The sequence below is a fragment of the Schistocerca gregaria genome, chromosome 4 (assembly GCF_023897955.1).
Source record: "Schistocerca gregaria isolate iqSchGreg1 chromosome 4, iqSchGreg1.2, whole genome shotgun sequence".
Lineage (NCBI taxonomy): Eukaryota > Metazoa > Arthropoda > Insecta > Orthoptera > Acrididae > Schistocerca > Schistocerca gregaria.
Genome location: NC_064923.1, coordinates 276365212 through 276391699, shown reverse-complemented (window position 1 = coordinate 276391699; position 26488 = coordinate 276365212). Strand labels below are relative to the sequence as shown.

At 41.1% G+C, this 26488-nt stretch overlaps 1 protein-coding gene across 1 annotated transcript in view; it reads left to right on the top strand.

Annotated features, from left to right (window-relative positions):
- Positions 1-26488, top strand: part of LOC126267195 (Kv channel-interacting protein 4-like) — an 816550-nt gene that overhangs the window by 499076 nt on the left and 290986 nt on the right. Inside the window, exon 4 of the mRNA XM_049972164.1 lies at positions 22654-22724. Within this exon, the coding sequence (XP_049828121.1) occupies positions 22654-22724 (71 nt within the window). The remainder of the gene's footprint in view (positions 1-22653; positions 22725-26488) is intronic.

Sequence of the window (26488 nt, the reverse complement as noted above, 5' to 3'; positions counted from 1 at the left end):
GGAGCAACAGTGTCCCTAATTTGCTGGGAAGTGGCGGTGCGGCCCCTACGGCACTGCGTAGGATCCTACGGTCTTGGCATGCATCCGTGCGTCGCTGCGGTCCGGTCCCAGGTCGACGGGCACGTGCACCTTCCGCCGACCACTGGCGACAACATCGATGTACTGTGGAGACCTCACGCGTCACGTGTTGAGCAATTCGGCGGTACGTCCACCCGGCCTCCCGCATGCCCACTATACGCCCTCGCTCAAAGTCCGTCAACTGCACATACGGTTCACGTCCACGCTGTCGCGGCATGCTGCCAGTGTTAAAGACTGCGATGGATCTCCGTATGCCACGGCAAACTGGCTGACACTGACGGCGACGGTGCACAAATGCTGCGCAGCTAGCGCCATTCGACGGCCAACACCGATGTTCCTGGTGTGTCCGCTGTGCCGTGCGTGTGATCATTGCTTGTACAGCCCTCTCGCAGTGTCTGGAGCAAGTATGGTGGGTCTGACACACCGGTGTCAATGTGTTCTTTTTTCAATATCCAGGAGTGTATTTGCAATTGGTCGTCAGAAAAGCTTTACTTTCAAAGTACATTTGCGGCAGTGTGACTTATGTTATGTGTGCTTTGAATTTCTTAAATCACAGAGCGTTCGCTTTTCCTTTAAAGCTTAACACCTTGACGGCCAGTCACTTAGAAGAATTTCGAACCCAGACATTTACGTCACTACTTTAAATTTCACTGGCACATTTGTGTGATGTTTCAAAGTGTAACACGCGCAAAAAAGACGAAAGTTATACGTGTAAGCTTAGTTTTTCTTGTAGCTTCACTATGTGCTGGCCAGAGCAGCAGTCGAACATTTTCTGTATCCAGAAAGGCCCGTACAGGACTTGCAACATGTGGTCGTGCTTTATCCTGCTGAAATGTAGGGTTTCGCAGGAATCGAATGAAGGGTAGAGCAACGGGTCGTGACACATGTGGAATGTAACGTCCGTTCAATGTGCCGTCAATGCGAACCATGACGAATACACGCTTCCAATCTGCGTTCACGCGATGTCGCCAAACACGGATGCGACCATCATGATGCTGTAAACAGAACCTGGATCATCCAAAAAAATGACGTTATGCCATTCGTGCACCCAGGTTCGCCGTTGTGTACACCATCGCAAGCGCTCCTGTCTGTGTTGCAGCGTGAAGGGTAACCGCAGCCATGGTCTCCGAGCTGATAGTCCATGCTGCTGCAAACGTAGTCGAACTGTTCGTGCAGATTGTTGTTGTCTTGCAAACGTCCCCATCTGTTGACTCAGGGGTCGAGACGAGGCTGCACGATCCATTACAGCCATGCGGATAAGATGCCTGTCATCTCGACTGCTAGTGATACGAGGCCGTAGGGATCCAGCATGGCGTTCCGTATTACCCTCCTGAATCCACCGAAAGTATATTCTGCTAACAGTCATTGGATCTCGACCAACGCGAGCAGCAATGTCGCGATACGATAAACCGCAATCGCGATAGCCTACAATCCGATCTTTATCGAAGTAGTAGACGTGATGGTACGCATTTCTGCTCCTTACACGAGGCATCACGACAACGTTTCATCAAGCAACGCCTGTCAACTGCTGTTTGTGTATGAGAAATCGGTTGGAAACTTTCCTCATGTCAGCACGTTGTAGGTGTCGCCACCGGCGCCAACTTTGTGTGAATGCTCTGAAAAGCTAATCATTTGCATATCACAGTATCTTCTTCGTGTCGGTTAAATTTGGCGTCTGTAGCACGTCATCTTCGTGGTGTAGCAATTTTAATGGCCAGCAGTGTATAACTTAGAATCAGTGATCAACTTCCCTATACGTGTAGCTCAGGACAGTAGTACTCTAATAGATTAATGGATTATCTGACCATGATGCACAGCTGATTAACTTAGAAAACCTAACAGGGTGTACACTTCAGAAAACATTAAGTAAAAGTGTGAGGGTGCGCAACCCGGTATCTATTGATCACTTCAGGGAAAGTTTAGGAAATGTAAACTTGGAAGATGTATATAATGAGCCAAATGCTAATGATAAATACAGCATATTTCTTGATAAATTTATATCCCTTGTTGTACACTGTTTTCCAAAGAAAATTACTAAATGTAACACCACAAACTTTTCAAAGAAACCTTGGATTACTACAGGTATAAAAGTGTCTTCAGAAAGAAAAAGAAAACCGTATGAAACAGCAAAAATTAGAAAAGATCCAGTAGTAGTTTTACACTATAAAAATTATTGTAACGTACTGAGAAAAGTCTTAAGGAAATCAAGAAATATTTATGTTAGAGAAGAAATTAACAACTCCAGCAATAGAATTAAAAGAATATGGAATGTTGTTTGAAGGGAGAAAGGAAAAGTAACCACTAGGGTAGGTAGTGTTAGTGTTAAAGAGAATGAGACCATCTAAACCAAAAGCACACAGGTAGCAAATGTATTTAACAATCACTTCTTCAGTTTAGGAGAAAAAATTGGTAAGAATAGTTCAAAAGAAAGAGGCAGGCAGTACATGGAGGAGTCAGTAATGAAAAATTTTAGTCAGATTAAGTTTCATCTTACAACCTCTTGTGAAATAAGGAAAATTATTAAATCTTTAAAAAATAAATGTTGTGTTGGAATAGATGACATATCTAACAACTTATTAAAACAATGTGGAGCAATTACAGCTGATATTTTAAGTCACATATGTAATGCATCACTGACTCAGGGTATTTTTACAGACAGGTTAAAATATGCCATTGTCAGGCCTCTCTGCAAAAAGGGGGAGACCACAGATGTCAGTAATGACCGGCCAGTATACTTGCTTAACCTTTTTCAAAAATCTTAGAGAAAGTAATTTTGATGAGAAAAAAAAGAAAATATATTTATTATGTAAAAATGTGAAGGGATGAAAAAATGGGGAAGAAATGGCTTTAAAAATTTATGTTATTTACTCTTTCAGTACGAACTTTGTTGTACAACCCCTTATTTACGTGTGGTAATAAAAATTCATTTAGACAGAATTAAGCACATTTAAAATTACGTGAACCTTAGCAACCCTCTCATGCTGATAAATTCAAAGCAACTGATAAATAATATTTATTTTAAACTTATTTAAATTAAATTTTTTTACGTTATTCGGCCTTGGCACACATGTTCTAGATGCAGTGGGTTTTTAAATATTTACTGAATTCTTTCCCGGCGTTAGCTATGGAACACAAGACTGTGCCTGTTAGCATAAAATGGTTAAATATTGCCAAGCCAACCTGAACGTTTAATTATCATTGACAAAACACCCTTCACTATACGTTTAAGTTATTTGCTTTAGAAATGGAAAGAACCAACAGATCAACAACTTCAATGTTAATTATCCGCCTATGAATGCATAAATGTAAAACAAGTAATAAATTCAGTCAGCCTCAGGATCGCTGTAAAAGAAAAATATTTCGTAATTCACTGCTAATTTTACCTGCTCCCGATTTACGGGTTTGGTTAATTTTATAGCGGAACAATTTTTTAAATGTGCCGCCGCTGCAAATCGTTCGGTCGCGGCACAGCCCAGCAGCACCAACGATAATCGCTAAAAGTGCTGAAAATTCTTTAAAGAAATATTATAGATGACATGAGCAAGCTAATTTACATTAGTAATACACAATTTTGATAAATTATAATGTATTTAGACCATAACAATAATCAAAATTACACACCTTTATAATTTCACCTCTAATGGCGAAGTCTACTCATTCATATAATGTACGTCACAGGTTCCTCTCTCTCTCAGCTCTCGAGGAAGACGACAAAGTACACATTATGTATTTATATTATTGCTGATTGTGAATGTCTCTTTGTAATCTTACAACATTATTTTCCTCTGTGGCTATATTTCACACTTTTTCATCGCAGATATTAACATATTTCGTAATTACATTATGAGTATAGAAATATTACAATCATAAATACATCGAGAATATTATTACAGAAAATATTACAATAATAACCAACATCCTTTACACAAAATCAAATAACATTTTTCGTAAACAGTTACAGTACATACGAATTGCTTCATAGCGCCGTACATAGTACAATTAAATGTCATTTCATTTTATTAATAGTGTGTGTGCTGCCAGGGAACGTTACATAATGTACTCAAGAATGTTTAGCCGTCTCAACCGTAATGGGATATTTAGTAAATCACAGTTAGGGTTTCTGAAATGCTGTTCCACTGAGACAGCAATAGACAATGTCACTGCCCACATAATAGAGTCTTTAAATAGTAAAATGTCACCAGTAAGAATATTCTGTGACTTATCCAAAGCATTTGATTGTGTGAACCATGACATTATATTAGAGAAATTACAATTCTATGGTATAAATGGAACAGCATATGAGTGTTTTTAAGTCATATCTACAGAACAGGAAGCAAAAAGTCTCTTTATATGCTTCAAGTGATTCAAAGGAGTTTGCCACTTCATCTAACTGTGGTGAAATTACATTAAGTGTTCCACAAGGTTCGATCATGGGACCCCCCCCCCCCCCCCCGCCCGCTGTTCTTGTTCTTGATGTATGTGAATGACCTCCCTTCTTATGTGAAACAAGATGCTGAACTGACACTGTTTGCTGATGGTACAAGCATAATTATTAATCCAGTAAAAGAAAGTCCGATATAAAATAATACAAATAAGGTCTTTGGTAAAGGTATTAATTGGTTTTCTGCGAATGGGCCTTTCTGAACATTGAAAAAACACAGTGCAACCAATTTTCTGCTGCAAAAAGTATAATTCCTTCAATAAACATAACACATTAAGAGAAGTCAGTAGCCAGGGTAGAGCATTCGGTTTTTGGGTGTACATAGAGATGAGAATCTTAATTGGAAAATTCATATTTTGGATCTCCTAAAGCGATTACGTTGAGAAACTTTTGCAATCAGAATAATTGCCAATTATGAGGATGTAGAAATTAGTAAGCTAACATACTTTGCATACTTCCACTCTCTGATGTCATACAGAATACTGGGTGATCAAAAAGTCAGTATAATTTTGAAAACGGAATAAATCACGGAATAATGTAGATAGACAGGTACAAATTGACACACATGCTTTGAATGACATGGGTTTTTATTAGAACCAAAAAAATACAAAAGTTCAAAAAATTTCCGACAGATGGCACTTCATCTGATCAGAATAGCAATAATTAGCATAACAAAGTAAGACAAAGCAAAGGTGATGATCTTTACAGGAAATGCTCAATATGTCCACCATCATTCCTCAACAATAGCTGCAGTCGAGGAATAATGTTGTGAACAGCACCGTGATGCATGTTCGGAGTTATGGTGAGGCATTCACGTCGGATGTTGTCTTTCAGCATCCCTAGAGATGTCGGTCGATCACGATACACTTGCGACTTCAAGTAACCCCAAAGCCAGTAATCGCACGGACAGAAGCCTGGGGACCTGCGAGGCCAAGAATGACGAAATTAGCTGCTGAGCACACGATCATCACCAAACGACGCGCGCTAGAGATCTTTCCCGCGTCTAGGAATATGGGGCGGAGCGCCATCGTGCACAAACATCGTACGTTCCAGCAGGTGTTTATCAGCTAGGCTGCGGATGATGCGATTCTGGAACATATCGGCGTACCTCTCACCCGTCACGGTTTCAGTTAAAAAACCATAATCACGCATTTACTCGAAGAAAAAGGCCCGATAACTGTATATGTGGTAAATCCAACCCATACTGCGACTTTCTCGTCATGTAATGGAGATTCCACGACAATTCTAGGATTTTCGGTAGCCTACATTCTGCAGTTGTGGGCGTTGACAGACCCTCGGAGCATGAAATGAGCTTCGTCCGTCCACAACACGTTACTCAACCAATCGTCATCTTCCGCCATCTTTTGAAACGCCCATACCGCAAATGCCCTCCGCTTCACTAAATCGCCAGGTAACAGTTCATGATGCCGAAGGATTTCCTACGGATAGCATCGGAGGGTACGCCTCAGTGCCAACCAAATAGTAGTGTATGGAATGCCGGTGTCACGTGCGACTGCACCAGCGCTGACTTCCCCATGCGTAGACGAACCCGCTATAGTCTCCATTTCTTCCTGAACTGTCTGATCAGCATTACGCCTTGTGCTCGGTCGGCCACTACGGGGGCTATCGTCTAAACAACCCGTGGCTTCGAACTTCGAAATTATTCTCGCCACAGCTGCATTTGTCAACGGACCTTTGCCCGTTAGAATCCCCTTCCTATGGCGATAGGATCGTAACGCTGAACTAGCACATTCCCCATTCTGATAATACAGCTTCACTAAAAGCGCCTTTTCAGGTCACGTCAACATGCTGCGACTGATGGTGCATCTGATTCTCTCTCTCATTACAGCTCCTTTTATACACGATTGCCATGCACAGTCACTGACGTTTTGCTGTCCAGTGCCACCTGGCGGACATTTTGTGAACTTCGTTTTTTTTATTCTAATAAAACCCCATGTCATTCCAAGCATGTGTGTCAACTTTTACCTCTCTATCTACATTATTCCATGGTTTATTAAGTTTTCAAATTTATACTGACTTTTTGATCACCCGGTAATATTCTGGGGCAACTCAACACTAGGCAAAAGGTATTTACTGCTCAAAAGAAAGTAGTTAGAATAATGTGTGGTGTTCATAGTCGCATATCTTGTAGGCATCTGTTTAAAAGGTTAGGAATTGTTACAACTGCTTCACAGTACATTTACTCAGTAATGAAATTTTTTCTCAACCCTATGGACCAGCTTAAAATCAACCGCGACATTCACGATTACAATACCAGAAAAAAAAGACCCACACTATCCTTTACTTAACCTATCGATGGCACAGAAAGGGGTAAAATATGCTGCTATAAAAGTTTTTGATAAATTACCAGATGAAATAAAATGTCTGACAGACAGCAGTTATACTTCCGTCCGTCATTGCTTATTTTACTGCCTAGGTAGCAGAATTTCTTAACTTCATTGACTTCGCGACCATCAACCCTGATGTTAAGTTTCTCGCTGTTCTCATTTCTACTACTTCTCATTACCTTCGTCTTTCTCCCATTTACTCTCAAACCATACTGTGTACTCATTACTGTACATTCCGTTCAGCAGATCATTTAACTCTTCTTCACTTTCACTCACGATAGCAATGTCATCAGCGAATCGTATCATTGATATCCTTTCACCTTGTATTTTAATTCCACTCATGAACCTTTCTTTTATTTCCATCATTGCTTCCTCGATGTACAGATTGAAGAGTAGGGACGAAAGGCTACATCCTTGTCTTACACCCTTCTTAATACGAGCACTTCGTTCTTTATCGCCCACTCTTATTATTCCCTCTTGGTTGTTGTACATATTGTATATGACCCGTCTCTCCCTATAGCTTACCCCTACTTTTTTCAGAATTTCGAACAGCTTGCACCATTTTATACTGTCGAACGCTTTTTCCAGGTCGACAAATCCTATGAACGTGTCTTGATTTTTCTTTAGCCTTGCTTCCATTATTAGCCGTAACGTCAGAATTGCCTCTCTCGTGCCTTTACTTTTCCTAAAGCCAAACTGATCGTCACCTAGCGCATTCTCAATTTTCTTTTCCATTCTTCTGTATATTATTCTTGTGAGCAGCTTCGATGCATGAGCTGTTAAGCTGATTGTGCGATAATTCTCGCACTTGTCAGCTCTTGCCGTCTTCGGAATTGTGTGGATGATGCTTTTCCGAAAGTCAGATGGTATGTCGCCAGACTCATATATTCTACACACCAACGTGAATAGTCGTTTTGTTGCCACTTCCCCTAATGATTTTTGAAATTCTGATGTAATGTTATATATCCCTTCTGCCTTATTTGACGGTAAGTCCTCCAAAGCGCTTTTAAATTCCGATTCTAATACTGGATCCACAATCTCTTCTAAATCGACTCCTGTTTCTTCTTCTATCACATCAGAGAAATCTTCACCCTCATAGAGGCTTTCAATGTATTCTTTCCACCTATCTGTTCTCTCCTCTGCATTTAACAGTGGAATTTCCGTTGCCCTCTTAATGTTACCACCGTTGCTTTTAATGTCACCATAGGTTGTTTTGACTTTCCTGTATGCTGAGTCTGCCCTTCCGACAATCATATCTTTTTCGATGTCTTCACATTTTTCCTGCAGCCATTTCGTCTTAGCTTCCCTGCACTTCCTATTTATTTCATTCCTCAGCGACTTGTATTTCTGTATTCCTGATTTTCTCGGAACATGTTTGTACTTCCTCCTTTCATCAATCAACTGAAGTATTTCTTCTGTACCTATGTTTTCCTTCCCAACTTCTGTGATGGCCCTTTTTAGAGAAGTCCATTCCTCTTCAACTGTGCTCCCTACTGCGCTATTCCTTATTGCTGTATCTATAGGGTTAGAGAACTTCAAACGTATCTCGTCATTCCTTAGCACTTCCGTATCCCACTTCTTTGCGTATTGATTCTTCCTGACTAATGTCTTGAACTCCAGCCTACTCTTCATCACTACTATATTGTGATCTGAGTCTATATCTGCTCCTGGGTACGCCTTACAATCCTAAATCTGATTTCGGAATCTCTGTCTGACCATTATGTAATCTAATTGAAATCTTCCCATATCTCCCGGCCTTTTCCAAGTATACCTCCTCCTCTTGTGATTCTTGAATAGGGTATTCGCTATTACTAGCTGAAACTTGTTACAGAACTCAATTAGTCTTTCTCCTCTTTCATTCCTTGTCCCAAGCCCATACTCTCCTGTAACCTTTTCTGCTAATCCTTCCCATACAACTGCATTCCAGTCGCCCATGACTATTAAATTTTCGTCCCTCTTTACATACTGCATTACTCTTTCAATATCCTCATACATTTTCTCTATCTGTTCATCTTCAGCTTGCGACGTCGGCATGTATACCTGAACTATCGTTGTCGGTGTTGGTCTGCTGTCGATTCTGATTAGAACAACCCGGTCACTGAACTGTTCACAGTAACACACCTTCTGCCCTACCTTCCTATTCATAACGAATCCTACACCTGTTATACCATTTTCTGCTGCTGTTGATATTATCCGATACTCATCTGACCAGAAATCCTTGTCTTCCTTCCACTTCACTGCACTGACCCCTACTATATCTAGATTGAGCCTTTACATTTCCCTTTTCAGATTTTCTAGCTTCCCTACCACGTTCAATCTTCTGACATTCCACCCCCCGACTCGTAGAACATTATCCTTTCGTTGATTATTCAATCTTTTTCTCATGGTAACCTCCGCCTTGGCAGTCCCCTCCCGGAGATTCGAATGGGCGACTTTTCCGGAAACTTTTGCCACATGTCCTGATGATACACGTTACGTGTCTTTAATGCAGTGGTTTCCATTGCCTTTCTGCATCCTCATTCGTTGATCATTGCTGATTCTTCCGCCTTTAGGGGCAATTTCCCACCCCTAGGACAAGAGAGTGCCCTGAACCTCTATCCGCTCCTCCGCCCTCTTTGACAAGGCCGTTGCCAGAATGAGGCTGACTTCTTATGCCGGAAGTCTTCCGCCGCCAATACCAATGCTGATTATTTATCAAAATTTAGGCAGTGGCGGGGATCGAACCCGGGACCGAAGAAGTTTTGATTATGAATCAAAGACGCTACCCTTTTTTTTTTAATAATCTCATTTTGTTCGTTATTGTTCGTTTCAATTGTTCGTGGCGGACGTCACCTGACGCCCATTGAAGTTCGTTATTGACCCATTCACTCAGTTTTTTTTTTTTTTATTACAGAGGGCAGCTTCCAGTTTCAGAAGTAAAAACCAATTCGTCTTCATTTTTTCTACTTTCTTAACGTGTTACGCATTTGCCTGTTACGTCTGGTTATTCAGTGCTTCAGTTATATGTAGCTTGTTTCTAATTCATCCCTCCACCGGTTTCTACGTATACTTATTGATCGTTTCCTGTTTGTCGACAACTCGTTTTTATTTTGGGAATACTGTTTTCATTAATGGTTGTGAGAGAGTGTCGAGTAGAGACTCCTAAGGAGTGCACACGTAACAATGATCCCACAGTAAATGCGCCAAGGAAATCAAATACTCTTTTGGCAGTGGAGGATCCTGAGAATGGAAGTAATGTGTCGCCGAAACTAGTCGTGTGAGACAAAAGAACTTTCTCGAGATACAGCTGTGGTGGTACTTTTTCTCATTAGAATATTTTCGTCTGCCTTTAAGCACGTTGCAGTTGTTTACGTTCTGTACTCTTTGCATTGCTTCTGCTTTTCTGTCACCTGTTTATGTTGTTTGTGGCAAAATAAACACAAGCTTGCAAAATTACCCTTTGTTGTTTTAATGTTGGACGCCAGTGAATATTCTTAGGTCTGTGTACTGACACCTACTTTTTGAGTGTCATTGCTCTTTATTTACAGCAACACTAAATCAGAACAACAGGCTCACTGAATAAACCAAAAAATGGTACTCATCATCGCAGCATAATTTTTCTTTCTGCAGTCTTTTGTCCGAACAGCGCCAGTATTTTAGTTTAAAAGTAAGATACGTCCGCTTCAGTTTCTCTCTGCGTTCCACCGCGGTCGAGGTCGGTACTTCTGCTGTTCGTACCGAGTTAGTTGCGTAGTTAAGCAAACCAGCTCAACGTCTGCTCGAAAATGTCTACTGTCTGTCAAGCGAGATAAATCGAAGTCTCGAACTTGCGACGTCTCAAGAGTTCGCTTTCAGTTCCTAACTCAGCTCCAAACTACTTCAGAGGAGACGGTTAGTTCCTAAGACGAAGTATTGGCATACCGCTTTCTCAAGAGGCAGGAGAATGGGTGCTACTTTAATGTTTTGGGGCAATGTTTCTTTAGGTATCGTATTCTGCTACGAGCAAATTCTACGGTAGCGGTCAAGCAAAATACGAAAGAATTTAACACACAAAAGATAATTTTTTTCAAGATACGCTTGTCAGTCACTACGTCAAGTTACTGAACTTAAGCGGTGAGATAAGGAAGATGAACTTCAGGTGTATTGCCTGACCTTAATGATTCACGCTGTGTGCTATAACATTACCAGCATGTTTTTGTAACTGTCTAGTTTGAGGTATGTTTTTATAATATAATTCCCCAGATTGTGGAGAAAAAATTTTAGATAACAGTCTTACCTCAGCGTGATGGTACGTTGACGAGCAACGTTACGTAAAATGAAAAACAAGATTTACCTCAACAATAAATAATATTAATTTTCAGCAATGCTACGCTTTGGTGGTTTAGAAAAGCAGTCACAGAAAATGTTGTTGTCGTTGAAGTGCCCTTCAGTCTGCAGTCCAAAGACCAGTTTTATTGTGTCCTGTGTCAGTCTCCTCATCTCTACATATCTACTGCAACCTACATCTGCTTGAACGTGCATTCCTTAGTTTTAGCCTGTCAGTTTTACTCTGCATACTTTCTTCCATACCCAAACTGACGATTCCTTGATGCGTCAGGAAGTTTTCCATCAACCGATTCCTTCGTGTTGTGCCACCGCACTCATTTCTCCCAAATTCGATTCATTACTTCACACTGGTTATTCAGTCTACCCATTTAATCTTCAGCGTTCTTCTACAGCATCACAATTCAAACGCGTGTGTCCACTCCTTATCAGTATTGCTAATCATTCACGTTTCACTTCCATTCAAGTGAAGTAAAAAATAGAAATGGAGAGTTAGAAAGTATTAATGGAGCAATAATAATAATAATAATAATAATAATAATAGTAAATGCTTCTTTAATCCGTTATAGGTAGTACTCAACCATTGCAGTTCGAAAGCAGGTGAACAGAACTGGAGCATTGGTCCTCAACATAAACATTGTTGAAAAGTATGTTGAAAATTCTGTTTACCTTCTCTGCTAACACTCTTCTGCCACCTTTGTTCACATGTCTTTCGAGAACTTATTCGAAAATTCAATTTTGGTCTTTTTTTGTATAATTTACTCCTGTTTTTTCTCACAACCTCAGCAACAGCAGTAAATGTTGTTTGCTTTCCACAGCTCTGCCTCTTTCCTTTCATTTTCTACGTTCTTCAGAATCTACTGATATGTACAAATTTATTTATCATCTGAGATTTTAATTACAGCGCAATGAAACTGCTAATATTTTTCTTAAATCGAAAGGGTGTTGACGAGTGTCATCTTACCCTCCATCCAACGCGTCACTTCAGTAGACATTCCCGCTTTTCCTTCCAGCAACATTCTAGGAAATGAAATTGGAAACACAAAAATTATTCGTCAGTTTATGATATCTGGGCATGCAATGAAGAAAGTGTAGGTACTTAATGTAGATTCAGATTTTTTAGATACGTCGAATGACAATAATTTCGATTTAGGAAAGGTAAAGACACCAGGGAGGCAATTCTGTGGTTCCGCTTGTTACGGAAGCAAGACTTATCAAAAATAGAGAAACCTGCGTTTGCCATGACAGCTGTTACAACAAGTCTTTATGCACCTAAATACCTAGAGGATCATGACTGTTTGATGATGGGTATCAGCTGAAACCTGTCAAATAAAGCCATTGGTTAAAGAATGAAGCTTTTATTCTACAGAGTAATGTGCGCTGTTATGAAACTTCCCGGCAGAAGTTAAGCTGTGAGGACGGGTCATCATTCTTGTATGGGTAGCTCAGGCGATAGTACAATTTTAACGGGTGCGGTAGCTCAGCATTTTGGGTCAGAGAGCTGGCTGATTTGTACTATAATTAAAAACAAAACTGAGTGAAGGAATCAACAACGAATTTCAACAGACGTTATCTGACCTAATTCAACGAATGATGACGAACAAAATGCAAAAAAAGGCGGTAGAGCACTTGCCCGTGAAAGGCAAAGGTCCGGAGTTCGGGTCTCGGTCCAGCACACAGTTTTAGTCTCCCAGGAAGTTTCAAAGCCACTGGGTTTTTAACTACAGGCATTTCATTCAGCGACCAGTTCAGCAATTTTGCAGCATTTATATTAATTTACAATGCTGTTACGTTCGTAGGATATGTCGACAATGTAAAATGTCGGCAATGTAAAATGGTACAAGACGTAGGTGAAGTCAGAGACTTCTATACATCCAACAAATAACTGAGGACGCTGGATGCAGATGCTACGCTGAGGTGCCGAAGTTGGCAGAGGCAAGGAATACGTGGCGGGCCACAACAAACCATTAAAAAGACTGATGACAAGAAAGACTCAGCACTGTCGTTTACATACTATGGTAAATATTTTCGTGCGCTACTCTCCTGTACACACTTTTCCTTATGGCAATAACAGGATGAAACTTGGAGGCGAATCGCATTTGGGTAGCTGCTAGGGATTACTGATTATGTATGTACAGGTCCTCCATCTATTCTAATTTTCGTAAATTATCAAGTACTTCTCACCTTTTCCATTTTTCCCTGTGTATTTCATGTAGTTAAAAGGCAGCAAAAGGCATAAACTTTATGCTTAATGTGAAGGAAACACATAGAAAAATATTGAATCTCAATATCTAAGGATTCTTAACTATGAAGGAAAAGACATATCGCTACTTACGTAAAGAACACACGTTTCGTTGCAGGCAGGCACAATTAAAACTTTCGGCTACAGCCCTCATCAGCAAAACAGAAATACAGACCATTCATGCACACAAGCAAACACACCCCATGCACGCATGACTGCCAGCTGCTTGAAGTATGTTTGCGAATGGTGTGTGTTTCGCTTTTGCTGATGAAGACTGTGGCCGAAAGCTTCTTGTGTCTTTCAATTCTGTCTCTTTGCAACGTAACTTGTATTTTTTATGGTAAGTAGCATTTTATATTTTCTTACATTGTTGATATTCCTGCCTGTAATTTTCAGTGTTTGAATATTTATTATTTTGTTGTTGTAAATCTATCATATGCTTCATTCCTAACAACTGCAACATGATGTGAATTTCTAGTCTACGTATTTCTCATCATGTTTTGTTAAACCATGATTCGTTTAAGGCAAATTCCATGATGGCTCCTTTGGAAAGGACTGGTACAGTTTCTTTGCAAAGCCGCCCTGGTGGCCGAGCGGTTCTTGCGCTACAGTCTGGAACCGCGCGACCGCTGCGGTCGCAGGTTCGAATCCTGCCTCGGGCATGGACGTGTGTGATGTCCTTAGGTTAGTTAGGTTTAAGTAGTTGCTCCCTGCCGCCGTTGGATAAGCAGCTGCCAGCAGAAAGTCGTTACTCCTAGCTCATTTATTTGTTACATAGTTTAATTATTAATTTACTTACGTGTTTTTGGCACTTGCATTGTTTAATTCATAAATTTCGGGCGTATTATAGTACTTGAGAGTTGTAGCATCGCCTTACCTGAATAGTGTAAAATCGCGTAGTCTCCTTCCACCGCCAAGCTGTGTCAGCAGTGCGCAAGTAACAGCATTACTGCATTTACTAGGTAGTCTTGTATTTTAATAATCGTTTAAATTTTGTGTCGATTTGTTTGTGCTCTCTATAGATTAATTCAGATGTTCTTTGCACAACAGCTTTTAGCATGGATAGGGACTGCAACTGCTGTGTTCGGATGCAGGCTAACTTGGCATCCCTTCGCTCCCAGCTTCAGGCAGTGTTGGCTTCGGTGACACAGCTTGAGGCTGTTGCCAATGGGCATCACTGTGGGGATCCGGATGGGGGTTTGTCGGGGACGGCCAGCTCGTCCCACGCATCCCCCGATCGGACTACGACTGTGGCTGCCCGAAATACTGCCCACATTGAGGCTGATCCCTCACCTGTGGTAGAGTGGGAGGTCGTCTCCAGGGGTGGCAGGGGGCGAAAGACATTCTGGAGAGCTGAACGGAAGGCCTCTCCAGTTAGTCTGACGAACCGGTTTCAGGCTCTGTCTCCAGCTGATACTGATCTACGGCTGGAGATGGCTGCTTGTCCTGTTCCAGTGGTTGCCCCTCAGTCTGCAAGATCCGGGCAGTCGCAGAGGGTGGGCTAACAGGTAGTTGGGAGCTCCAACGTCAGGCGCGTAAAGGGGCCCCTTAGGGATATGGCAGAAAGAGAGGGGAAGAAAACCAATGTGCACTCCGTGTGCATACCGGTGGGAGTCATTCCAGATGTGGAAAGGGTCCTTCCGGATGCCATGAAGGGTACAGGGTGCACCCATCTGCAGGCGGTCGCTCATGTCGGCACCAATGATGTTTGTCGCTATGGATCGGAGGAAATCCTCTCTGGCTTCCGGCGGCTATCTGATTTGGTGAAGACTGCCAGTCTCGCTAGCGGGATGAAAGCAGAGCTCACCATCTGCAACATCGTCGACAGGACTGACTGCGGACATTTGGTACAGAGCCGAGAGGAGGGTCTGAATCACAGGCTGAGACGGTTCTGCGACCGTGTGGGCTGCAGATTCCTCGACTTGCGCCATAGGGTGGTGGGGTTTCGGGTTCCGCTGGATAGGTCAGGAGTCCACTACACGCAGTAAGCGGCTAAACGGGTAGCAGGGGTTGTATGGCGTGGGCTGGGCGGTTTTTTAGGTTAGATGGCCTCGGGCAAGTACAGAAAGGGCAACAGTCTCAAAGGGTGCGGGGCAAAGTCAGGACATGCGGGGACCAAGCAGGAATCGGTATTGTAATTGTAAACTGTCGAAGCTGCGTTGGTAAAGTACCGGAACTTCAAGCGCTGATAGAAAGCACCGAAGCTGAAATCGTTATAGCTACAGAAAGCTGGCTGAAGCCAGAGATAAATTCAGCCGAAATTTTTACAAAGACACAGACGGTGTTTAGAAAGTACAGATTGCATGACACCGGTGGCGGCGTGTTTGTCGCTGTTAGTAGAAGTTTATCCTGTAGTGAAGTAGAAGTGGATAGTTCCTGTGAAATATTAGGTTACGCTCAACAACCGAGCTAGGTTAATGATTGGCTCCTTTTACCGACCTCCCGACTCAGCAGCATTAGTGGCAGAACAACTGAGAGAAAATTTGGAATACATTTCACATAAATTTTCTCAGCATATTATAGTCTTAGGTGGAGATTTCAATTTACCAGATATAGACTGGGACACTCAGATTTTTAGCACGGGTGGTAGGGACAGAGCATCGAGTGACATTATGCTGAGTGTACTATCCGAAAATTATCTCGAGCAATTAAACAGAGAACCGACTCGTGGAGATAACATCTTGGACCTATTCATAACAAACAGACCCGAAATTTTCGACTCTGTAAGTGCAGAACAGGGAATCAGTGATCATAAGGCCGTTGCAGCATCCCTGAATATGGAAGTTAATAGGAATCTAAAAAAAGGGAGGAAGGTTTATCTGTTTAGCAAGAGTAATAGAAGGCAGATTTCAGACTACCTAACAGATCAAAACGAAAATTTATGTTCCGACACTGACAATGTTGAGTGTTTATGGAAAAAGTTTAATGCAATTGTAAATGCATTTTAGACAGGTACGTGCCGAGTAAAACTGTGAGGGACCGGAAAAACCCACCTTGGTTCAACAACAAAGTTAGGAAACTACTGTGGAAGCAAAGAGAGCTTCACTCCAAGTTTAAACGCAGCCAAAACCTCTCAGACAAACAGAACCTAAACGATGTCAAAGTTAGCGTAAGGAGGGCTATGCGTGAAGCGTTCAGTGAATTCGAAAGTAAAATTCTCTGTACCGACTTGACAGAAAATGCTAGGTAGTTCTGGTCTTACGTTAAATCAGTAAGTGGCTCGAAACAGCATATCCAGACGTTCCGGGATGGTGATGGCATTGAAACTGAGGATGACACGCGTAAAGCTGAAATACTAAACAACTTTTTCCAAAGCTATTTCACAGAGGAAGACCGCACTGCAGTTCCTTCTCTAAATCCTCGCACAAACGCAAAATGGCTGACATCGAAATAAGTGTCCAAGGAATAGAAAAGCAACTGGAATCACTCAACAGAGGAAAGTCCACTGGACCTGACGGAACACCAATTCGATTCTACATAGAGTACGCGAAAGAACTTGCCCCCCTACTAACAGTCGTGTACCACAAGTCTCTAGAGGAACGGAAGGTTCCAAATGATTGGAAAATATCACAGGTAGTCCCAGTCTTCAAGAAGGGTCCTCGAGCAGATGCGCAAAACTACAGACCTATATCTCTGACGTCGATCTGTTGTAGAACTTTAGAACATATTTTTTGCTCGAGTATCATGTCGTTTTTGGAAACCCAGAATCAACATGGATTCCGGAAACAGCGATCGTGTGAGCCCCAACTCGCTTTATTTGTTCATGATACCCAGAAAATATTAGATACAGGCACCCAGGTAGATGCTATTTTCCTTGACTTCCGGAAGGCGTTCGATACAGTTCCGCACTGTCGCCTGATAAACAAAGTGACAGCCTACGGAATATTAGACCAGCTGTGTGGCTGGATTGAAGAGTTTTCAGCAAACAGAACACAGCATGTTGTTATCAATGGAGAGACGTCTACAGACGTTAAAGTAACCTCTGGCGTGCCACAGGGCAGTGTTATGTTGGTAAGGCGGGTACCAGGTTGAGATTCATTGGGAGAGTCCTTAGAAAATGTAGTCCATCAACAAAGGAGGTGGCTTACAAAACACTCGTTCGACATATACTTGAGTATTGCTTACCAGTGTGGGATCCGTACCAGATCGGGTTGACGGAGGAGATAGAGAAGTTCGAAAGAAGAGCGGCGCGTTTCGTCACAGGGTTATTTGGTAACCTTGATAGCGTTACGGAGATGTTTAGCAAACTCAAGTGGCAGACTCTGCAAGAGAGGCGCTCTGCATCGCGGTGTAGCTTGCTCGCCAGGTTTCGAGAGGGTGCGTTTCTGGATGAGGTATCGAATATATTGCTTCCCCCTACTTGTACCTCATTGAGGAGCTCACGAATGTTAAAGTAGAGAGATTCGAGCGCGCACGGAGGCTTTCAGACAGTCGTTCTTCCCGCGAACCATACGCGACTGGAACAGAAAAGGGAGGTAATGAGAGTGACACGTAATGTGCCCTCCGCTACACACCGTTGGGTGGCTTGCGGAGTATAAATGTAGATGTAGTTCTAAGTTCTAGGGGATTGATGACCTCAGAAGTTAAGCCCCATAGTGCTCAGAGCCATTTGAACCATTTTTCTTTCCAAAACCTTTACGCACCTGAGATAGTGCTCCAAAGACATCGTCGTCGAAGGCACGCTATGCATTAACATTGCTGCTTTCTTCATTAAAGGGTATTTTATGTCTAGTGTGGTTATCTTTGTGTATAACACAAGTCACCTAGTTCCCATAAATTCAGAGAAGGGCGGGGGGGGGGGGGGGGGGGGGCGGCGATTAGCTCTGACGCCACGTTCAATCACATCCCAGATGTGTTCGATCGGGTTCTAATCTGGCGAGTTGGGGGGCCAGAACTCGCCACTGTGTTCCTCGAACCACTCCATCACACTCCTAGTCTTGTCACATGGTGCATTGGCTTGCTGAAAAAAGCCACTGCTGTCGGGAAACATGATCGTCATGAAGGGGAGTACATGGTCTTCGAACAGTTTACGGTACTCCTTGGCTGTCATGCTGCCTTTCACGAGCTCCAGTGGACCCATGGATGCCCATGAGAACGTTCCCCAGGACGTTATGGAGACGCTACCAGCTTATCTCCCTCCCGCAGTACAGCTGTGAAGGAGCTGTTCCCCTTGGGACAGGGGATCGGCATGATGAAGAAGATATCTGGATTCATCAGATCATCAGACCATGCAACGCTCTGCCACTACCCCGATGATCGAGAGCCCATTTCATTTGTAGTTGCAGATTTCGTGGCGGTAACATTGGCACATGCATGGGTCGTCGGCTGCGGAGACTCATCGTTAGGAGTGTTAGGTGCACTGTCTGTTCAGACACACTTGTACTCTGCCCAGAATTAAAGCATTAAAGTCTGATGTTAGTTCCGTCCTAGTTCGCCTTCTGTCCTGTTTTACCAGCCTGTCCAGCCTACGACGTCCGACATCCGTAATGAGGGGTGGCCTCGCAACCCCACGACTTCTGGCCGTGGGTTCACCTTGGTTTCGCTACTTGTTGAAGACACTCACCACAGCAGACCTCGAACACCCGACAAGTCGAACAGTTCCCGAAATGCTCGTACCGAGCCGCCGGGACATCACAATCTGTCCTCGGGCAAACTCAGACACATCGCACCCCTTTTCCATTCTAAACGCGGACAGCACTCTCACTGATACTACATGCAACGTGTGGGTATCTCACGAACAGTCTTTCCTTCCCACGTGACGCTGCTATCGCCTGGTTGGGTTTCTATCGATAGTAGGTCGGTGGTCATAATATTATAGCCTGATCAGGGACGAGGATCGGATCAGTCATACGACTGAATCTTATTGCTGAATTGACGGTAGGCTTATAAGGTGAGGATAGTAAATATCATGCGACATGAAACTCAATAATGTTGTCACAAAAATCTACATCTACATCGATACTCTGCAAATCACATTTAAGTGCCTGACAGAAAATTCTCTTTTATTACAATCTCGTATAGCGCGCGGAAAGAACGATCACTTACATCTTTCCGTACGAGCTCTGATTTCCTTTATTTTATCGTGGTGATCGTTTCTCCCTATGTAGATCGGTGTCAAAAAAATATTTTCGCACTCGGACGAGAAAGTTGGTGATTCTAATTTCGTGAGAAGTTTCCGTCGCAACGAAAAACACCTTTCTTTTAATGACGTCCAGGCCAAATCCTGTGTCATTTCTATGACACTCTCTTCCATGTTTCGAGATAATACAAAACGTGCTGCCCTTCATTGAACTTTTTCGATGTACTCCGTAAGTCCTATCTGATAAGGAACCCACACCGCGCAGCATTATTCTGAAAGAGGACGGACAAGCATAGTGTAGGCAGTCTGCTTAGTAGATCTGTTACATTTTCTAAGTGTCCTGCCAATAAAAACGCAGTCTTTGGTTAGCCTTCCCCACAACATTTTCTATGTGTCCCTTCCAATTTAAGTTGTTCGTAATTGTAATAGCCGGCCGGAGTGGCCCAGCGGTTCTAGGCGCTTCAGTGTGGAACCGCGCCACCGCTACGGTCGCAGGTTTCGAATCCTACCTCGAGACTGGATGTTGAAGACAGTTTGGTTAGTTAGGTTTAAGTAGTTCTAAGTTCTAGGGGACAGATGACCTCAGATGTTAAGTCCCATAGTGCTCAGAGGCACTTGAACCAATTGAAATACCTAGGTATTTATTTGAATTTACAGCCTTTAGATTAGACTGATTTAACGTGTAACCGAACTTTCCCGAATTGCTTTTAGCACTCATGTGGATGACCTCACACTTTTCGTTATTTACGGTCAACTACCAATATTTGCACTATTCAGATATCTTTTCTAAATCGTGTTGCAATTTGTTTTGATCTTCTGTTGACTTTATTAGTCGATACACGACACCGTCATCTGCAAACAACCTAAGACGGCTGCTCAGATTGTGTACCAATTCGTGTATATAGATAAGGAAGACCAAAGGGCCTATAAAACTACCTTGGGTAGAAATCACTTCTGTTTTACTCGATGACTTTCCGTCAGTTACTACGAACTGTGATCTCTCTGCAGGAAATCACAAATCCAGTCACATAACTAAGACAATATTCCATAACTCAGCTGTTAATGTCTCTTCTGTATCGATCACACTGGAGTAATATTATATTTAATTATTACTCCGTTGTTAGCTGGGCTTAGGATAATCAGTAGGTATTTAAAAAAAAGATATGTCGATTCAAGTTCAGAATGAATCTTCTTGACAGATTAAATCAGACCTCGCCTATGGTGTGAACCCAAAACCCTGATTTAAACGCACATTTTTCTTGCGGACAGAGATATTGTACAAAGAACTTTTTCGATCAACATCAGCTAATCTGCCTTCAGCTAAAGACTAATTGAATTGTGCCTAAGTACAAACTCAATGAAATTTGATTATGTTGTATTACCAATTTGTTTCACCACAGTGAGTAGCGAAAGTAGACCTGAAATTCAAACTACCTGAATTTTAAAAAAAATTCAGTTGCTCTTACAGGACTAATTACCCATTGATTTCCAGTATCATTTTCATTTCTACTCCACAACACTGAAACGACATAAAATGTCATCCTACAGTGACGAAGCTGGGTGTGATATTGGATGGTCAGAAAAGCGAACTGAAAGCTTACCACCAGTCTGTTAAAAGACTTCATCGTCTCCTTAAGTACTACTGCACTGCTGAACGCTCTGTATCTCAAAAGCAGATTCGAAAATCAACATTAAATGTAACCTATGACGGATTTCAGTCGGTACCATATGTGGTGTTTCTCTTTCTTACTATACTTAAGTATATCAGTAAATTTTGTATTGCTGTAGATATATTCTACATTTAGTTGAAAAGGTTTTAATTTAGGGTCTTTTATTTCTTTTCTAAGCTCACAAAATCGAACAAATGATTGATGTGATGTATTATTTTAAAAATGATCATAAATATCAGTAATTCAAAAACACACCAAAAACTAAATTCCATTACACCAGGATTTGCATGAATTTAGTTCTTTAACTTTATTTTAGTTACTTGTTGCCACACTATTACTTCTATGTTCCATTTTTATTTTTCAGAATTATTTACATAATATGTTTTAATCTTCTTCTGATAAATTTCTACTATCGGGAGATAGATTTTTCTTTTTTAGTTTCAGAACCAGTATTAGAATTTACACACTGAGAACATATCCATTATTGTAACTGTTTGGTGGCAGTCATATATTCTCCAGCCCTGTAAATAGACCATGCAAAATCACATTTGATCAAATTTCTCATATTATTTGTATTGTGTTAGCAGAAGAGCCAACATCGTGTTACGAGTGGAGGCCGAAATGCACGCGTTTTAGCTCACGCAGGCTGGCGTGAGGAGGGAAGAACTATACTGAAGTGAGGTCTGGAACATGACGAGAAATGAGAATTCACAAAGCGGACGTAATTAGTTTGATACTTTTATCCATTAATGATGAACGTCGCTCTTGACGGTACATGATTCACAATATTATCTGTTCAGAAGACATATAGTAACGGAATATGGACCCTTGCTATGCCGTAGCAAATGACGTACCTGAAGGCAATGCTAAACTGTCGTCTCTGCAAATGAGCGTATGTAGACAGTGAACCATCGCTAGCAAAGTCGGCTGTACAACTGGGGCGAGTCCTAGGGAGTATCTCTAGACTAGACCTGCCGTGTAGCGGCGCTCGGTCTGCAATCACTGATAGTGGCGACACGCGGGTCCGACATATGCTAACGGACCGCAGCCGATTTAAAGGCTATCACCTAGCAAGTGTGGTGTCTGGCGGTGACACCACAATTTGAATGTCATATTAAAAAGTTCTGTTTTGCATTTTCGCCACCATAAAGTTAATTCCATGGTGTCAGACATAATATTACATGCCACAAAAGTGAACACTAAAATGACAATTTTACTATCAAATCCGACATTCACAGTACTTCAGATACAATCTGAATAAGATAAATAAATTCTGAAATATGACATCAAGAGTCGTAGTAGGCATATTGGTGAACATGGATACCACATATTGTAGTTCAGAAGTCACATTTCGCGACTTACCTCTTTCTTTTTTTTTTTCTTATTAGGTTCTAACCCACACTCTTTCCCCGCCATATTTAGGGAATCTCTTTAGGACTTTTTTTCTATTTTATCAAGTCCATCAACTAATGAATTAAATCTTTTTGTTACAGATGCGAGTCAGTATGCGCATTATGTGTTCAACACCATCAAACATAATCAGACGGGGAAAATTAGTTTTGAGGTAAGTGCACAGCATGCTGTACATCTTATAACTAAAAATTCGAGTTACTCTTGCATCACAATGGATTTTAGCATTGTAGCTAGAACGCCATTTTCAGAATTAGTTTCAGTATCTTATCACTAAAAATCTGCTGAGATGTTTCAGGTTTCTGTTTGAAAAACAGCTCGTAACAAGTATCCCATACTATCTGAGTTTCCAATACACTGGAATTTCGAGACTGCGTACTGTTACTTCTTTATAATTTATGAAGTATTTTGTGTTCACCATAGTATATGGAGAGAATAAAACTAAAGACAGGCTTGGCACACTCGCAAAATTGCAGAACTACCGCATGATCTTCTCTTTTTCTTGGGCACCGGCAGATCAAACTTGGGATGAAGTGTTTGTGAAAAAGAATGTAGATACTAAGTTCTCAAAATTCTGCGCCTTTTTTAAACTAATTTTTGAGTAGCCACTCCAGCAGCAGCTGCTAGGGAAAGTAGAGGGAAAACTGTAGGCATAAAAACTCCAAGGCATAAATATCTCAGTTCCTTGCAAGAGCACTGCACTGATTTGCGTTTACTAAGTAGCTAACATTGTATAAAAATATATGCAGGAGGACGCTGTTTGCTGTAGGAAACAATCCTTCAGTGGCAATATCTAATGCATAAAACAACAACATAGTAGTAGGGGGTGTCATAAAAAACGAAGCTCAAAAAAGGGAGACATAATGATAATAGCGTACGACTCGAAGATGAAAGGAAAAGAATGGACAATCCACAGGAATTGACAAATATTGCAGATGACATTTTCTTATTTCAGAGAAGTGGCAACAAAATCATTCTAGAACACGTGTAGTACCTACAGTGAATCACGCACCTAGTACAGTGATATTCTTTCCTTAACAGGCTTGAAATCGGAAAGACAATACAATAAGTGCCTTAAGCGTGTACGATTTTTTCCTTACTAAACAAAGGTAATGTAGGAACTACATCAAAATATACCTTCTCAAAAAAGTAACTGAATCAACCATGAAAGACAAACTAATCAGTTACCTGAGTAAATACAACTTTCTTAAGGACTGTTTGGTTTGCAGGCTAGAATAAGAAGAATATCATCCGAACACAGTTCACAAAATTGTTACTATAAGCTGTTGAGCAAGATGGCTGTGTTGTAGACACATTTTAAACTTGTTCAAACCTTTTGATATTGTTCACCACAAAATACTACACATTACAAGCATTAGGTGTAAGAACAACAACAAATCAGTGGTTTCAGTCTTACCTAGAAAATAGGGTAGAAAAAGGTACAGACAGTTCACCCTTCAGCTGACGTTGAAGTTTTAGTAAAACAATTGTCAGGCAAAAAACATAAACTTAGGTGTCCCTCAGTCTATTATACTGGGTCCAATTTTGTTCTTAATGTACTTCAATGACTTTACAAGCCAGTACCAGACGAGGAGAAAACGTTCTCTGCGCTGATGATAATCACCAAGTAAACACCATAAGTTCTAATTAACATTTAACGCAAATAAAACAAACAAAATGTACACCAATCGTAAAAAGGGAAAACATCTATTTCACATTAAGTATAGATAATAAAACAATAGATTTTGTGACAAAAACTTCTTTTAGGAATGAATATTTATTGTCAACTGACTTAGAATGAACACACAAATATATTGCTAAATGGCATACCATCAGCATGTTACGCTCTCAGGGTACTACCGCCAATGTGTAATAGCCAGTTCGTTGTAGTGACATACTATTCCTACATACACTCAGTTCTTGGCTATGGTATGCTTTTCTGGTAATCAAAGTCGCAAAATATGGGCACAATTTTCATAGTGCATAAAAGAGTTGCAAAAATATTGACTAAAACTAGTAATTGGTCTCACAGTAAACAAGTCTTTAAAAAACCGGGTATTTTAAATGTACCAAGTGAATACATCTAGCAGTCTAGAATGAGATTTTCACTCTGCAGCGGAGTGTGCTGTAATATGAAATTTCCTAGCAGATTAAAACTGTGTGTCGGACCGAGACTCGAAATCGGGACCTACTCCTTTCGCGGGCAAGGTCCCGAGTTCGAGTCGCGGTCCGGCACACAGTTACAATCTGCCAGGAAGTTTCATCTAGCAGTCTGTTGTACATCAGGGAAAATGTAAGTTTACAGTTCTTTGAATAATCATGGAAAAGATGAAAAATGTGATTAAGACATTTTCCACACGTAAAGCCTGCTGAGAGCTGAAGATTATTTTGAGAACTCATAGTAGGAATTAATAAGGAAAGGGGACAAATAGAACGCTCTGTCACATCAGATAATAATTACAATGCAACGCTTTGTACAAAAAAATCATTAACCATTATTATAATATTCACATACGTTTTCTTTGGGCGGCGTAATTTTGATAGATGATATATTTATTAATTCTGTGGTTGAAAGACAACCACCGGGTATAGAACCGACTGTAAGGCCTCAAATCGTAATGTAATTACTGCCCAAGTTTCACAAATGCCCATTTTCCAAATTTTACACTGTTCATTTGATGCAGTGTAAGCAGTAAGGAAACTACCGCTCGTGGTCTAACAGTTCTCATCCTTGGAGCACGACACACTTTATGCAATAGGCTTCGGGACTCCGTAAATTTTCAGTATGAGACAGGCAGTCGAACTCTGTTCTAGAACGGACCGTTGCTTAGTTGAACCCAAAAATTTTTGGGAACATCGTACCTAGACTTGGAGCATGGCGCACGTTTGCTACATTATAAATTTTTCGCATGAGATGTACATCGTGTATGCAAAAGACTCTAAGATCGTGTGAAATTTTGTGTTTGGAGTTTATATTCAATTAACAGTCACGGGTTCTAAAACATTCGCAATGGCTAAGCATAATCTGAATTATAAGAATATGAGAATTTAAAAAGATTATAAATTTTACAATTATTATAACTTGATAAGAAATATTCGTCTAACCTTAGAAGGACATGGGCCGCACGCAGGTCGCAAAAATTAGAAGCCCCAACACTACCCATTCCGCCACAATCTCGCTTTATATTTTTGCGCCCTAAAAGGTGTCTAAATTACGCCGAAAAATTTTTGACAGTCGTTTTCTCAGAAGGTATAGAGACAAGTGTTCGCTCATTTTCACTCCTCTTCCTCTGAGTGAAGTTTCTGAGAAATCGGGATATGGCACTTGCTGTGTTCTCGTTAGTCGCCAGTAGCTGAGTGCTTAGCGTAAAAGCCTAGAAACTGGTGTCACTGTTTCGAATTTCGCTAGTTATCGTTTATTTTACTCTTATTCATTGAAAGTCGAAATGTTAACTAATGAAAATTTAACTATAACTTTTAATCAGAAAAAGTTCTTTTTTCACTTTTAGTTACTACTCATATTAAATTTTGAATATGCACAAAAAGATAATTAGTATGTAAAAAATGCCTGACACCAAATAGGACGTAAAGTACTTATTTATTTCTTGTGTCACAGATATATGTAATGTTTTCATTTAACAGTGAAGTATTAGCTTATTTGTATCAAAATTATTTTCTTAATGTCAGTAATTAAAAAACCGAAAATGTCACTTTTATTTAAAAATTGTGAGTCAGTACTTGTTAATTTACGTATTGCGTCCATTATTTGAGTTCTTGACTGGATTTATCATGTTCAGTCACGCCTTAGTTAGTTTAGCACGACGAACTCCTTTCGTCATCAAGGAAACGAATATACACAGGCGATTTACCTTTTATTCTCGACGGTCTCGTGGAAGTCGAAGTAGAGCAGTTGTTGTT